Source organism: Syzygium oleosum, unplaced genomic scaffold (genome assembly GCF_021117445.2).
Source record: "Syzygium oleosum isolate NSW1041296 unplaced genomic scaffold, Sole_v2.1 Sole_v2.03, whole genome shotgun sequence".
Classification (NCBI taxonomy): domain Eukaryota; kingdom Viridiplantae; phylum Streptophyta; class Magnoliopsida; order Myrtales; family Myrtaceae; genus Syzygium; species Syzygium oleosum.
Genome location: NW_026607487.1, coordinates 1,747,473 through 1,763,284, shown reverse-complemented (window position 1 = coordinate 1,763,284; position 15,812 = coordinate 1,747,473). Strand labels below are relative to the sequence as shown.

The following is a 15,812-nucleotide window of genomic DNA, read 5'->3' as shown; positions in this document are numbered from 1 at the left end:
GGATTGACGTTTCGATCTATTTTGGGGGTCGATTTCGTTGTTTAGGACTCTGTTTTGGCCATATGTTTGTTTAAGCCTCGTTTCTGGGTTCTTTAACCCCCTAATTTCCTCAATTCATCTGTTTCGATTCCTCTTGGTCGTACAATTCATCATATGGCAACGTATACTACTGAAGCTATATAACCTAAAAATGCCGGGTGTTAAATAAACCGAAAGGCTTTCCATTGTTCCATTTTGATTTGAGGACAGTTTTCATATTCCTAGTACTGTCCCGTCCAGCTCGGAGTTAAAAAAATGAGGAAAACCGAAAAGCTCCAAAGCGAACCCTCTTTAATCCTATCAAAACTTAGTTATTGTTCAAATGGCTGTAATTTATGGGATCTTGATGTAAACTGTGATAGAACTTCAAAAAACAAGCTCGAAGCAAATTGCTAGCACGAAATTGAAGAGGAAGAAAGAAAAGACTAAAAACCCATGAACAGAACCAAATCAGTTCACTTGGTTTAACACATTCATCCAGTTATCCGGTCAATTCACGGCTTTCCAACTTCAAATCAATTCAGCAGATAAGGTTCTAACTAAAGTTCTATAAGTAGTCAAACTCAATGCTATTGCCCTTTAAATTAATTTGCCTAGACACTGATTAAGCAATTAAGTAAATAAAGAGTAGAGTCGATACATTGACTTTACTTGCGATTTTTCCATCTAATGTTCGACCAATATTCTGACAATTAAATTATTTTATGTTAAGTATGTTTAACAAGTATCTCAACACGACCCACATTATATATGTGTTACTACTCATAGATTCGAACTTGGCTTAACAAGCTTCTTTACCCTGTCTTGAGCTCTGTAAAAATTAAGACAAAGTTCGAGTGGACAAGCAGCGAATCAGACTATAAGTACCTTACGAGTAGCTTTTAACTAATAAAATTCCACCATCGTAATCTAGTACAGGGTACAGGAATATCTGAGAGTGGCCTCCAAGAAATTGCTTCGATTGAAACTTGAATGCATGATCGGTGACCACAAATTTGGTGTAGTAGAGTCTGATTATTAACCAATTAGATATACCTTCAAAGTTTTTTTGTTCAAACCAAATGAGTATAAATTTTGGGAAGGGCTCTTTTCACCCTTCCAAAAATTTTGTCCACATTTTCCAATAGTCTTCGACCGTAGCCAACGCTAGAGAAAAAGTTTCAGGTATGAAAATGTACACGGATGTGTCTCTTCTGCTTTTAGATTCATGCGTAAATAAATCAAGTTCGAGATTACACAGTCAAAGCGATTGCAAAATGCCTATATACGAATTTTCTAATGTAACCAGATCAGAGAGATGATTTTACACTGATGAATGCTTTTATTTCGTGTTCAAAATTCTTCCAAATGAGAAAGTACTGTCTTCTTGGAAACCTTTTCATTGAAACTCATGGCTGCAATTGACAGATCATTTACTGATTCCACGGCATTCGCTTTTTCCCTAAAAAAAGTCTCCCAATCTCGAAATTGTAGCTTGAAGTGGACATCTAATTGGTAATCTTGTTAACAAATCTCATTTTATGCTTAACTTACACATATAGAACCACCTGCACATGCGGTCTTTCCTGCAAGCGATTTGTGATTCGGCCATTGCTAAAGAATAGCGCGATGCCAAAGCTTGCAAAGGACTAAAACACCACATGAGAAGAGGTCGCTTTATATCACGAACTATTTGAAGAGTATTAACAACACGGAGCACATGATAAAAGCCAATAGTAAAGAACTTCGAAATGCCTTTCCATAATGACACAGCTCATTCCTGCCCGTATCTCCATCCCGTGGTGTTTGGGGACTTTCTCCGAGTTCCATGAAATGCAGCTTGAATCTACCAAGGAGGATACGACTGACTCATTATCAATAAATGAAGATGAGCAAGATCGCAGCATCACAATTTACCCCATGAAAGAAAAGGTACAAATGCGTAAACATCATTTACACCGATTGCAGTTGGACCACAATGAATAGAGGCTTCATTAGCTGGCCGATGAAAAAGAAAACGCTAGGCTTAAAAGAAGTATGCAATTAGCAACAACACTTTCCTGGTTCGTGTTTAGGAACAGAATTAATGTTAATAAAATTATGCTGAAAAGGTTAAGTGCCGAAACTACACAACAGAAACATGTATTTGTTATTTGGTCATTGGCAATATCCAATCAGCAAAATCAGCAATTCAAGATAATTTGTGAGGAAGTCAATTTCAACTTTACGAATTCAATACCACATACATGAGAGCTGAGCCTATCAAATCAGAAACCTATATGACAACATTCAAAGAATATTATCACACAAATACACTGATAGAAATGACGGAGCTTAGCAATGCATACCTCTCTCTGCAGAGCCTCATCGAGTTCAGGAGTGATATCATTAGAATGCAACCACATCAAACAGCTCTGCATCAGGGTAACATACAAAAAAATCAGCAGCTACTCATTTGATTAACAAAGAGCTAAAACCTAACGAGCATACAGAAAGTAGATTCAATTTAAAAAACTACATTTATTATCATTCAAGTATGTGCTGCTGAGACTAGATCAAGTGTTTTGGATCTTTACAAGCATCAAAATTTCCTCGAGACACTCTAGTTGGCCCATGAGCCTCTTCAAGTTTGGCATGCAAGATGGTCCTCAGCTGTTGCTGATGCTTCCTCTACAAAATCCCTTTTCTTCATTTTATCGGTCTCAGGTCTGGAATTTGAAGATCCTCAGCCAAGTGAGCCACACCCAAATCAGTCATGTGATAAAACAATTCCGTGACAACAATAGGATCAAATGGGATGTAAACTAATTAGCAAATTCTTGAGCTACTCGCCCCAACTTGTTCCACAGAACAGGCAAAAAATTGTCCAATTATGCAAAAGGTTATTAGATACAGCTGATTGAATCGAAGTCCAATAGTAAGGCTTTGTCATTACATAGACCAAACAAAACTGTCATAGAAGCAGCACCAGTTCGCCTTTGCTTGATAATCTGTCAAAACAATAGCCTTGAGCTAGTCTACAATTGTATATGATGGACTAGTCAGAACTAATTTTCATTTTTTTTTTATCACAACTAGAGAAACTTGAAACTTGACTTTTATTTTAGCTTAGTTTCTCATACTATAGGGAATTCGTGCTCTGTCTTGTAAGATTCAAGAGAAACATCAAGGAAACAATAAGAAACTTGACTGGGTTTTTGATCATCAACGAAAATCGATAGGTGTTTGTTCTGAACAGAGTATCTGTCATTAGTCAAATTTGACACACAAAAATACTCACAAAGGAACTCAAAATGGCCAAGGATTTCTTAAAAGAAAATATGAATTTTGGGAATAGGGAAAAATGGACTTTGGGAGGAGTTTAGAATACTGAGTAGCAGAAGATCATCAGCCTCTAGATGAAATATTCAAATCCCGGGTTTATCGAGAGGGAAACTGTAAATCAGTAGGGAATTCTTGTTTACCTATATTTGATATTGTCATCATCACCTCACAAGCCACTAATCTGTTTGCAGTCTACAATAGCCGCCAATGGGAGGATGAATGAAAAACATTGCTATAATGATATATTGGCAAATCCGGAGTTTCCAAAATCAATCAAATAGATACCCGGTGTGGAGCAAATCATTCTTAAAATATAGAGACTGATAGCTTCTATTGACATTTGGGTCTACATTTTGATCTTGGGCGAAGCATCATGTCACGCCCCGAACCCCAACGAGCTCGCGGCATCCCCTGCTCCGGTCGAAATGATGCGACGTCCCAGGAACGTCGCCGACCCAACCCAAACATCAGAGCCACATGCGGAAGCGAATAACAAAACCCCGGACAAATAATGACGACAACGGGGTAGAACAACGAGAACAATCCAAAGCAACCACATATTCATACAACACCAAATATACAAACATCATATTACGTACATAAATACAGACTAACATCCTCAGTCACCGTTTAAACAAAAGTTCAAGGGTTTGGTTATCTTAACTTCACTATCGGATAACCCAAGTTATACAACCCCTAAAACACCCTAGGGAAAAACCTAAGGGTCGCCCTCTTCCATTCTGCTTCTGAATTTCTGGCTTGAAACTCTGGAACTCACCTGCGCAGCCTCCACCGGGCACCAACAGCTACTCCCTGACTTCCAAAAAGAAAAGGCGCACTTCCTGTGTTTAGGCCGGGTCTGAAAGTGGCGGTTATACAACCGTGAGACGAATCTCAATAAGTGTACAACCCCAAACCCCAAACCCCACGTAGGCACTCACGTACCGCCAGACGAAAACACACATAACACACAACGATCGGCCAAACTAACAATCACATGCGACCCTACTCCGGAATCCATCACGCACGTTCCCGCACGTTAGACAATAACAACACACCAACACATCACAAAGAAGGAATCACAGACGCTGCTGCCTCAATTATAAGACGAAACCACTTGGGCACGTCCCATACCGTGCCTAGCGCTTTCTACCCCATAATTAAGCATCACATCACGCGATACAAACACACTCGCACGCTACTCACACCATGCGTCACTTTCCACAATCCTCTCGCTTGTCTTGCCAAATCCCACTCATTCTCAACCTTTCCACCACTACCGCCAGCCCGCAAACGCATCGCCAACGGTCTTGACCTCGTCTGCATCGTCACCACCGTCGGGCCGGGCATCGTCACCTCGTCGTGGGACGGCATCGTCCCGCGTAAACGTACACGCCTCAGGACGGAATCCTACACACACACTTTCCTTCTACTGCGCCCGCGTAAACGCATCGTGCCAACGGTCTTCCTCGACCACGCCAGGCATCGACACCTCGTCAGGCCGGGCATCGTCACCTCGTCAGGGACGGCATCGTCCCGCGTAAACGAACACGCCTCAGGACGGATCCTTTCCAACCAATCCCACATTTCCAAACCTTCGTTCCACACTCTCCACACGTACCACGCCACCACACAAACACACTGCCAAACATACACACTTCACACACATTCCATAATTTCGCATTCTCGTCACACGAACACGCACCATTTAACCACACGCTCTCGGCACGCGAGTTCAATGCACATTCACATCACCATATCACCACACTTCACGGCTACATAAACACGGCACGCCACCACACCACATTCAGCCCAATGCACAAACCAAATCAGCCCACAACGATTTCCAAGCCAACCAACAAGCACAATCACACAACCACGCACAAATTTCCATTCAAGGCACAATCCCATTAATTAATCGCACAAATTAATTCCGATCAAACCCCAACATCACAGCCTTAATCCAAGCTCCCTAAACCTCAAAATTCTTCGCCTAATCAGTCCGCAACCACCAAATAATCAGTCACTCAAATCGTCCCGAATGTGCCCCTAAAATAAATCACAAATCGCCTAAACCGAGTCCTAAACGAGTCTAAATACCCGAGCTCCTAGGTAGTTTTTGGGGGAGACACTTACCCAAAAAAGGCGAGACAGAACGGGGCTGGAATGGGCCGGGACAGCGGCAGCAGCGTCGCCGGCGATGTACGGACGGCCTGAACAGTGCACCGTACGGACGCGGTGAACAGTACACTCCGTACGGACACTGTACGGACAGGCTGGGACGGTGGCCGGCGAGGTGCCGGTGACATCCGCGGCGTCCGACGGTCCGGCGTGAACAGCGATCCGTACGGGACGGTGAACAGTACCCGTACGGACACTGTACGGACTGCGCTGGACGGCGACGTACGGCGAGGCTGGACGGCTGGGTGTCGACGGAACGGCGATCGGGGCTCCGGCGAAGCTCCGGCGGTACTGTTTGCAGACCGGGAAAGAGAAAAACAGAGAAACAAGGCTGTTTTGGACAAAAACTGGGGCTGTGGTGGCTGCAACAGAGGTGGAAATGGTTGCTGGTGATGTTGGCTTGGTGGGGGCAAAGACCGGCTGGTACTGTTCCGGCGTGAACAGTACCGGAAATGGCAGAAACGTAATCTGCAGAACAAGAAACGGAGAAGAAGAAGAACTTGCACGGGGGAAAATAACCAAATAGCTGAGAGGAGAGAGAGAGGGTCTGGTCAAATAGGTCAAAGATAGCTTAGTGGAGTCCAAGTGTCACAATCTAGGCCCATTGGACAATTTTGCCCCTAATCCAAGGGCCCAAATTTGATCCAATCCAATAATTTAGGGGTAGAATGGTCATTTGCTCTTAACCATGGTTGACCAGACCTGAGTTAAGCCTAACTCACCTTGGTTAATCCCAAAATTAAATCCAATTTTCGGAATTAATCAAAAATGGCCTAGGGGCATTTTCGTAATTTTCCGATCCCGAACCGAAATTCCAATTTTTGCACATACGCGTTCCATATATGCGTGGCCAACATAATATGAAGGCGGGAATCGCGAAATTCATCGCGTAAGCCCTCGAAAATCCACGTCAAAGTCTCGAATAAAATAATATTATTTTTCCAATTTTTGTCGAAATTCCAATTTTTGGCCAAACCACTCTAAATGTGCGTGGCCACCCCAAAATGACCTTGGCCGCGAAAAATAACCTCAAACGGCCTTCGAATCCAACCTCGGTGCCCACAGGGGCAAAACCATAATTTTTCGGGCCCCTGACCGAAATCCATTTTTTCGCAGAAATGGGTGGCCCCAAGGTTGGCCAAGCCAAAACGTCATCGGCCATCCAAAATTGTCACTTTCAAAATTCTCGATTCCCGGCCCGAATTCCAAGAAATGACTAAAATCGAGCAATAGCAACTTTAGCTTATCTCTCGGCTAACGGGTGGCTCTCTGAATTACGCGCTCTCGACCCGTGACCGACACTAAGTCAAATCACGTTTAAGTTTACTCCACCGGGACGACCTCGGTTGTCATATAATTGCGAGGGTCTCACTAGTGCCTCTTTGGACACGATCAATCAAATAGATCGGTCTCGGTTGGCTCAAAACATTTCCTCGTCAATCGATATGGTCAAGTCGAACCTGGGTCGAGTTCTTTGGTCGTGCGAACTCAATCCCGTAACGGCCCTACCCCTAAGGTTAGCATCCCGTGAATGCGCATTTCCAGGTGAGACCTTACTATAGTGCATTGGTCAAATTCATTTCTTAAATCCCGGGAAAAGGATCGAAAATTCAGACTGTTACACATCATGTCAGCTTCTATGACCAACTCCCCCACTCCTTCAATTATGAGATGACCAACAGCTTCTAACAATTTTGTGTAGTTCAGAATCAGAACCCCACCCCTGTCATGGAAAACCATCTTGTCAAAAGAAGATAGCGATGAAAAGTAGTACATGAATATTAGAAGAAAAACGATAGTTTACTGCTTATTTACCTCTGTTAAAAAAACATGAGTTGTCTCACTGTTGGCACGCATTGCCTGTTCCTGAAACTTCGTAAAGACGTGTTTTCCAAATAATTTTGGTATTGGTTCCAATGAGTCACAACTAGAGATATCCAAATCAATTAAATCCAACTTTTCAAGTCCCCGAAGCTGAGTAAGTTTCTTGCAATGTCGAACATTTAGAGATCGTAACTTCTCACATCCCGTCAAATTTGGCAACATCTCCATTGATTTGCATCCTCTAAAATCCAGCTTTTCTAAGAACTTCGCACTGTCAAGACCTCGAATTTCGACTAGATTGCTGCACGCGATGGCCTGTAATTCCTTCAAACACCGTGATTCTGCACAGAGAAGCCTTGCAATGGAATTGCAGCGATATATAGATATGTCCTCCAAGAACTCCAAATTATCAAGGCCTTGAATTTCAACTAGCTTATTGCAATTCGCAGCGCATAATTGTTTCAGACCACTTAACTGTGAAAGGTCCAGTCTTTTGATTGAACTGCACTTTTTTATTGAAAACTCTTGCAAGTTCTTCAATCCGTCGAGCTTAAGCAATATCAGCTTACCACACTCTTCAATGCAAAGTTTCAAGAGTCTTGAGGGAAGCTCGGGGACGTCTTCAAGTAGATGGCATTTCCGAAGATGGAATTCTTTTATGTGGATTAGGCTAGAAAGCTGTGGTAGCGACCGGAGCTTGTCACAGCCATATAGGTAAAGGCCCTGGAGAGAAGAAAGATCCCCAATAGCACTGGGAAGCCTTTCAATCTCAGACCCACTCAATTTCAGGTGTTGCAAATTCTGTAAATCCCCAATTGAGCTAGGGATTTCTCTCAGTGACTCACAATAACTCAAGTCTAGGTGTTGCAAATTCTGTAAATCCCCAATTGAGCGAGGGATTTTTCTCAGTGACTTACAATAACTCAAGTCCAGACGTTGCAAATTTTGTAAATCCCAAATTGAGCTAGGGATTTCTCTCAGTGACTCACAAAAGTAGGCACCCAGTTCCTTCAGCTTCCTCAGAGAACCAATAGACGTAGGGATCTTTGTAATACCAGAAAAACTCAATTTAAGTTCTTCTAAATCTTTTAATTCGCCCACTTCCTCTGGTAGCTCCTTAAGACTTTCTGACAGCCGACAAGCTCGGACGTTGCAAATTCAGAAATCCCAAATTGAGCTAGGGATTTCTCTCGGTGACTCACAACGCGCGGCACTCGCCCTTCCTTCCTTCCTCGAGAGAACCAATAGACGTAGGGATCTTTGTAATACCGTAAAAAACTCAATTTAAGTTTTTCTAAATCTTTAATTCACCCACTTCCTCTGGTAGCTCCTTGAGACTTTTACAGCCAGACAAGTTCAGACGTTGCAAATTCTGTAAATCCCCAATTGAGCTAGGGATTTCTCTTAGTGACTTACAATAACTCAAGTCCAGACGTTGCAAATTCTGTAAACCCCAAATTGATCTAGGGATTTCTCTCAGTGATATACAATAACTCAAGTCCAGACATTGCAAATTCTGTAAATCCCCAATTGAGCTAGGGATTTCTCTCAGTGACTCACAAAAGGAGGCACTCAGTTTCTTCAGCTTGCTCAGAGAACCAATAGACGTAGGGATCTCTGTAATACCAAGAAAATTCAAATTAAGTTCTTCTAAATCTTTTAATTCGCCCACTTCCTCTGGTAGCTCCTTGAGACTTTTACAGCCAGACAAGCACAGACATTGCAAATTCTGTAAATCCCTAATTGAGCTAGGGATTTCTCTCAGCGACTCAGAAAAGTAGGCACTCAGTTTCTTTAGCTTTCTCAGAGAACCAATAAACATAGGGATCTCTGTAAAACCAGAAACACCTAATACAAGTACTTCTAAATCTTTTAATTCGCCCACTTCCTCTGGTAGCTCCTTGAGACTTAAACATGCTATCAACTCCAAGGAAACGAGGCTCTTGAGTTTGCCAATAGAAGGGTGGAGATGCTCCAGTCCCTCACAACTGTGCAAGCTGAGAACCTTCAACTGCGTGAAAGCCGACAGATCAGGATTACATCTTAAACCTTTGCACTCTATAAGGTCGAGAACTAGTAGCCGCTTTGCCGTCTACACAAAAAAAAGAGGAGAATAAAGCTGTCAAAAGAATGAGAGTGGGGGATCGGCTAAACAAAAACAAAACCCCATCTTAAATCACGGAGAGAGGGGGAGGATGTCTCTTCTTTTCCCCCCCAATCTTACCATGAATGTACTCCTCCATCCTTCCCAATCCTCTGTGATCTTGCTCCCTGATAATTCCAGCACCGATAAGTTCGGTAGATGCAAACCGGTCGTCGGAAGAGGCGGATCGTCTTCCCCGAACTCCCAGCTAAGCCATCTTACTTCAGAAAGGAGTTCGTTAGAAGAGCCTCCGCTTGAAGCTGCCCTCATCCAGTCACCGAACGGGAACCAGGGGCTCTGCAAGTTTTTTCAATTGGTTCATCTGAGGACGTCTGGATATGGGGGAAGGCATTCAACTTTTAACTTTTTGTTTTTGCTTTTTAAAAAAAAAAAATTGGATTTGCACCGATTTTGTTATCTTTTTATCCTTCCCGCGTATAAATATGGACACATGAACTCACATTTAATTTTTTTTTTTACGATCTTTCGAAATTTGTGAAAATAAAGAAAAAATAGTAAATTGCTTTAAAACAACTAAGGCAAATGCACCTCAATGTTTTATCTTTTTATTTTTTTTCAAATTTTGTAGCGCATGCACTTTGACTTTTTTTTATGATGAAATATGCGACACCATTTTGCAAAGTACAAATGTTTACTTGTAAATTTTCATATGACTTTGATTGATTTTAATAACTCCCAAAAGTTTAATCGCTTAGGATTTTTTTTTTTTGGTTGGTTTGATTCACTTTTACGGTTCAACTCGTTTGTCGTTATCTCTACTTTAAATATTGAATAGTGAAAAACCCGCAACTATTATAATTTCTCTTAAGTTTGTTCGTAGGGAAAGTCACTAAATTGTTGTCATCATCACCCCACGCCATCTTTCATAATTTTTGCTCGCACGTCAATCTATATGGTATATTACATTAGAAAGTCTACTACATGAAAAGGGAATTTCAAACCTCAAACTTTCGTCAAAATTTTACACACAATTCACAGATATTTCACCAAAATGAGTTAAAGAAATAGATATAACAAAATAGATAGAATTATATTTTAAATAGTCAGGACAATTGGAAATTAGTCCCGCAAGTTTTTCATTTTCCAAAGTTAAATCAAAATCTTTCCATCTTACAATCATTTGATATTTTTTTCCTACACTAATTATCATCTTTCAACATTTTTGTCTATTCAAAACAGATTGAACTTTTTTTCATTTTTCCAAAGACCCGTATGATGTGCTCTTTTTGCTAATGTTAAGAAGTTACTGGATCAACAAAAGAGTGTGAAATCGAATCATAGGAACAAACTATTTCAAATTATACCAAGAATAAAAAGCTATTTCCTTTGCCCAACATCTCTTGGTTAATTGCTAGGGTTAATTCCTTGCCATTGATCAGTCATAAGCCTATGAGGCATCAAGATGGACAAATATATAATGATAAAATGACATGAACATCAATAATTTAAGTAAAAGAGAAACATAGTTGAAAAAATTAGCTTCGTGCTGAAAATCATATAGAAAGAATACAAAGGTATGAATATAATAAAAAGCACGACATTTCCTCTCATTAGTCAAGTTTTCTTTTTCTTTTTTAAATAGTCAAGTTAGTCTAGTGGTTTCTGACACAAAAGAGGCATTGTCTCAAAAAATATAAATAATAAAACAACTAACAGCGGATAGAAATTTTTGTTATAAGAAATGAGCAAGGTGAATGTGATAAAACCTTAAAAAACGGTAAGATTTTCCTGAAAATATTTTTAAGGGTATTTTGCTATCTTATCTATTAAGAGGAAACAAGAACGAAAAGAGATAGAAATAACTAGTAGAGCAAAGGGACGGGTATCTTCAAAATCAAAATGGAGAAAAAAATATCAAAAATTGGATTCCTAAATCACAGGAGCACCACAGTACATTCAGATACTTATAATTGGCCCTAATACATATTATTTGCCGTTTCCTAAATTTTTACAGATATAATTTATATCAATGAAATTGAATCAAATAATTTAACTCTTTCATCGTTCGAATACTTATAATTTATTTAGTTGTCACAATTAATCTACGATGGACATAAATGGATGTTTACACAAATTTTTTTCCTAAGAAGTAAGAGTATATGTTCATGCTAGATGAAATATTAGAATAGATCAGATTAAATATATTAAAATAAGAGGGAGAGAAAAAGAAAGGAGTGCCATATTTTACCCTTCCCCATACTACTCTTGAGGCTCCCTTGTAGTTGCAATCCCATGGCCCGCTACGTTTGTCAAGCGGTTGTCCTTGACAAAAAATGCTCCTTCCAAGATCTCTCAGTTGATCATGCACCGTAAACTCACCTCTATCTTCAATTTTAATTAAGCACCTCAACTTCAACTCTTCAATTCCTTGACTCGGATAAAACCCACAGCCCTCCCACATGTACATGGCGTATTTGTGCACTTCGCTAAAGCCAATAAAGAAACAAACAATATCGAGAAAAATCTGCTTATGTCCATCTTCTAATGCATCATAACTAATTTGCAATATCTTTTGGACATCTCTATGTGGTTGGTTGTTTAATTGCTTCCGCACATCTTCCCATACTTTTCGATTCGTTTTTTTATACAAGTATGAACCTACGACCTGAAGCGCCAAGGGAAGCCCACCCATGGTGGATATGATATCACGAGAGATACCCTCAAAGTCCCTCGGAGATTGGTCCATACAAAATGCATGTGTGTTAAACAAAAGTAAAGCATGCTCCTCATCCAATTCATTCAATTCATACTTGTAATCTACCTCGAATTCAGATTGATCAAGAACGGCTTCATTTCTAATTGTAACAATGATCACACTCCCTGCCATAAACCAACTACATTCCCTAGCCAACCAATCTAGATGATTCTTGTGATCTATATCATCCAGAAGAATGAGGACCTTTTTTCCTTCAAATCTAGATTTGATTATATTGATTCCGTCATCAATTCTAGTCACTTTATCTTCGCTATGTAATATATCGGATATTAGTTGACTTTGTAGTGCCTCAACACCATCGCATCGGGAAGCTTTTTCTTGAATATTTGGAAGGAAACTGACACGCTCAAATTTATCTAAGAGTTGATTGTAGATGCACTTGGCCAGCGTTGTCTTGCCTATCCCGCCCATGCCATAAATTCCAATCATTCGAGCATTGATGGAAGGACTGTGAATCCAATCCATGATTTCCTTCAGACGATCATCAAGTCCAACTAGCTGCCTAGGAACATCTAGCTGAAAATCTTCCTGTAACTTGCTTAGAACAGTTTTGACCACAAGTTTTATCAATTCTCCTTCATGCCTGTTAAACAAAAAAAACAATGAGAGATCACGAACTAGACATGGTCAATGCCAAGTGTTTGATCCTTATCAATTGACCCAACCCACGTTGGCAATAGGAGGTCGATTTTATCTGGTGGTGATCAAGCTGTGGAAGACTGAGCATTGGAGTCTACTGTAGGCATGTAGTTTGGTGATTGATACTATTGGCTGAAGGGGTTATCGTCTCTAAGTTTTTTGCTCTGTACCGGAGACAAATGTAAAATTCTTGAGCGCTATGGGATGCTTTGGTTTTAGTTGTCGTTGGTTTAGTTTTCAGGGACATTTTGGGGAGTCTTAGTGTTTGTTGTCTTCTAGGCATTATGGTTGTTTATTGGCACAATTTGGGGATCTTTTCTGAGCTTGCAGTTAAAGTAAATTCATTTGCATTTCATCGGTTTTGCACGAAGTAGAAAACTTATTTATAAAAATTAAAAAAAAGAAAAGTTTAAAGAATTACCGGTTAGCAATTTTCTCGGATTCCCATCCATTTATGTAACTAACTTCATTAAGTGCTCGTTGCCCTTCCTGGATATCCTTCTCATCAAAACGCACCTGACTCAGACGGAAGGCGTTTCCAAAATTTCCTTTTAGATGCCGCACATCCGATGGGGCAACTTTATAAAAAATGGGCAGCACTATGTGTGACGTGCTCTTCTTGCAGTCCATGATATGAATGAGTTCGCGGAGGCACCATTTGCTCGAAGCATAATTTTCCGATATGATGGGGATTGAAATATTGGACCGCGTGATGGCATCGAGAATCTGTGAACCAAATTCCTTGCCAATTGGTATGCTGTTATCGTCCCTGAACACGCAAACCGGTACAGTCCCTGCCTTGATCAGACTATGATAGAGGTGATCGGTGAATGCCTTGCGGGTATCCGAGCCTCTAAAGCTCAAGAACACGTCGTATTGACCGCTACCTACATCTGTGGGTATTGGGGACATGAACGAAGAAGTCGATGCTCCCTCAATGCTCTCTTCCTCTGCTCTCTTTCTCTTTCCCTGACTCTGCCCTCTGTCCATGGCGATCTGAGGGGGAAAGTTGGCAAGTAAGATGCTTTTTCTGCTGCTTAGAGGATTGACGAACAACGAAAGACGGTTTAGGTTGCTTTTCTGCAAATGCTTGCTGGCTTGGTCCCCTCCGAATAATGTGGACGTCAATTTCTCCCCAAGGCAATGCTGAAGAAGGTTCGTGTTCTTGAGAAATACATAGGTAATGACGACATGGCCTTCAGTTAAGTCAGCTGACTTTGTTTCACTGCGGAAGATTAGGTGGCCCTGTAGGGGCCCCCAAAAGGTCCACATCATTTACTTGTTCGGAAACACATACTCGAAATTAAACAGATTCAAGTGTAATTAATCGACTTCCTTAAAACACATTCAAACAACTACGGAACTTCACGCACGTCTATGATATTTCAAGATGGATTCTTTCATTTCACACCTGAGATATGAAATTATGTAGGAAATCCAAGGAAGCATCTTCCTCTGAATATAAGCTCACACGATGCCTAATCCTTATCATAATCTGAATATAGGCATGGCTCATATGTAAAATTAACTAAAACTAAAATATTAATCGAGGAAAATTTTTTAATTGCTCAACTGTTTAAATTATGAAGGAAGTCGATGAAAATGATTCTAAATGAAAGGGAAATACTTCCTTTTGGGCCTACATTTTATTTCTTTCTAAAAGTGCATAGAAATGAGAGGTAATGCAAAAATTGCACTTTTCTTCCAAAATTGGCCTTACTTCATATTTTTTTTTGGTCGAAGCCTTACTTCCTTTTTAAAGATGAATAAAATGAAGGATAATTAAGTCTATCAAAGAAATTAAGTTCCATTTACATCATTTCCACCCAACATGTATCCCAACATATATTGATTTGAACTTTCCCTCTCTTCTTTCGTGGTCTGCTTGTTTTTTTGTTCTTATTTTTTAGAATTTGAAATTTATGGCTTTAATATGTTCGAAATTTGGGGCTCTTTGTGTGATAAAATTTTATGGCTCTTAAATAGGATTAATGTAAATACAAAAGGCTGCGTCTCACTTGTAATTAGAATATCACGGGAAGCAATTCTGCTCTTTGCTTTAGATGTAATGCAATGTGTTGCATCTTTTTGCATGTACACAGGTTAGCGCACTGCATGGTGTCGTATTGACATTTCATACAATGACATGTTTAATAATCGCATTTGTCATGTCGTGTCGTCTGACTTGCTTTATTAAAAGTGTCATGTTCGTGTTATGACAGTTGTCACGCCCCGAACCCCCGTCGAGCCCGCGACATCCCGCCTCCGGTCGAATAGAGTGCGACGTCCCAGGAATAACGTCGCCGACCCAACGATCCATCAGAGTTAACTCGCGGCGGAAGCAATCAGAAATCCCGGACATTAAAATTGGAGAACACCAGGAAGGAACAAATCGACAAACCACCAAGCATATATTATACTTCCAAATATTTACATCATTTGCCAATACAAACCACAAAATAATTTATAAGCACACCGAACTATGAACTCCAAACGACCAAAATATCAAGATCAGCTCTCTAGGTCAGCACTATCCAAAAATGGGGCGCATCCTCCTCCCAGAACTATCCCCTACGCCCTCTCGAAGGCGTCCACTCTGACTCACTGTCCTCGGCATCACCACCTGAATCCTCCGCAGCTATCTGCTCACCTGACGACTCCGAGTCGACCTCAATCTCGACATTCAGGCAGGGGCTCTGAAATGGTTTGGTTGAAACAACCATGAGATCACATCTCAATAAGTCACAACCTAAGCCCCACCTAGGCTATCACGTAATTCCAGACACATCCAAACGCGCAACCAAACAACCACACAACCAGCAATCGAACATTCACACATACCTGGACTCTCTGCATACGCACCATGCACGATAGCCCACAATCCCAACATAATATTTCTTGCACACATGCCATCACACACTTTCCACATATCAATACACATGCCAA

The 15,812-nt window shown here is 40.8% G+C and overlaps 3 protein-coding genes across 3 annotated transcripts in view; all 3 read right to left on the bottom strand.

Moving 5' to 3' along the window:
- The window catches only part of LOC115694497 (disease resistance protein RUN1-like), an 88,182-nt gene that overhangs the window by 66,215 nt on the left and 6,155 nt on the right, over nucleotides 1–15,812 (bottom strand). The gene's annotated exons all lie outside the window — the stretch shown is intronic.
- LOC115694495 (probable disease resistance protein RPP1) lies at nucleotides 1,681–11,567 on the bottom strand. Its single transcript, XM_056309543.1, has 6 exons — nucleotides 9,572–11,567; nucleotides 9,117–9,439; nucleotides 7,764–8,269; nucleotides 7,339–7,628; nucleotides 2,367–2,432; nucleotides 1,681–1,864 (listed from the first exon to the last, which is right to left on the bottom strand). Exons 1-6 carry the CDS (start codon nucleotides 9,758–9,760, stop codon nucleotides 1,793–1,795), a joined length of 1,446 nt encoding a protein of 481 aa, XP_056165518.1. The 5' UTR covers nucleotides 9,761–11,567; the 3' UTR covers nucleotides 1,681–1,792.
- LOC115662857 (disease resistance protein RUN1-like) lies at nucleotides 11,252–13,856 on the bottom strand. The gene is made up of 3 exons (XM_056309252.1): nucleotides 13,288–13,856; nucleotides 11,831–12,810; nucleotides 11,252–11,274 (listed from the first exon to the last, which is right to left on the bottom strand). Exons 1-3 carry the CDS (start codon nucleotides 13,854–13,856, stop codon nucleotides 11,252–11,254), a joined length of 1,572 nt encoding a protein of 523 aa, XP_056165227.1.

Excerpts from the sequence above, each read along its gene's own strand:
- LOC115662857 (XM_056309252.1), bottom strand. The coding sequence starts at position 13,856 with ATGGACAGAGGGCAGAGTCAGGGAAAGAGAAAGAGAGCAGAGGAAGAG. Across the intron at positions 12,811-13,287 it reads TCCGAGAAAATTGCTAACCG|GCATGAAGGAGAATTGATAA; the intron begins GTAATTCTTTAA and ends TTTGTTTAACAG. Across the intron at positions 11,275-11,830 it reads AATTAAAATTGAAGATAGAG|ATAAGATAGCAAAATACCCT; the intron begins GTGAGTTTACGG and ends TCCTCTTAATAG.
- LOC115694495 (XM_056309543.1), bottom strand. The coding sequence starts at position 9,760 with ATGAGGGCAGCTTCAAGCGGAGGCTCTTCTAACGAACTCCTTTCTGAA. Across the intron at positions 8,270-9,116 it reads CTGAGTGCCTACTTTTCTGA|TTATTGTAAGTCACTGAGAA; the intron begins GTCGCTGAGAGA and ends TCTGGACTTGAG. Across the intron at positions 7,629-7,763 it reads TAAGCTAGTTGAAATTCAAG|GTCTTGACAGTGCGAAGTTC; the intron begins GCCTTGATAATT and ends TCGAAATTCGAG.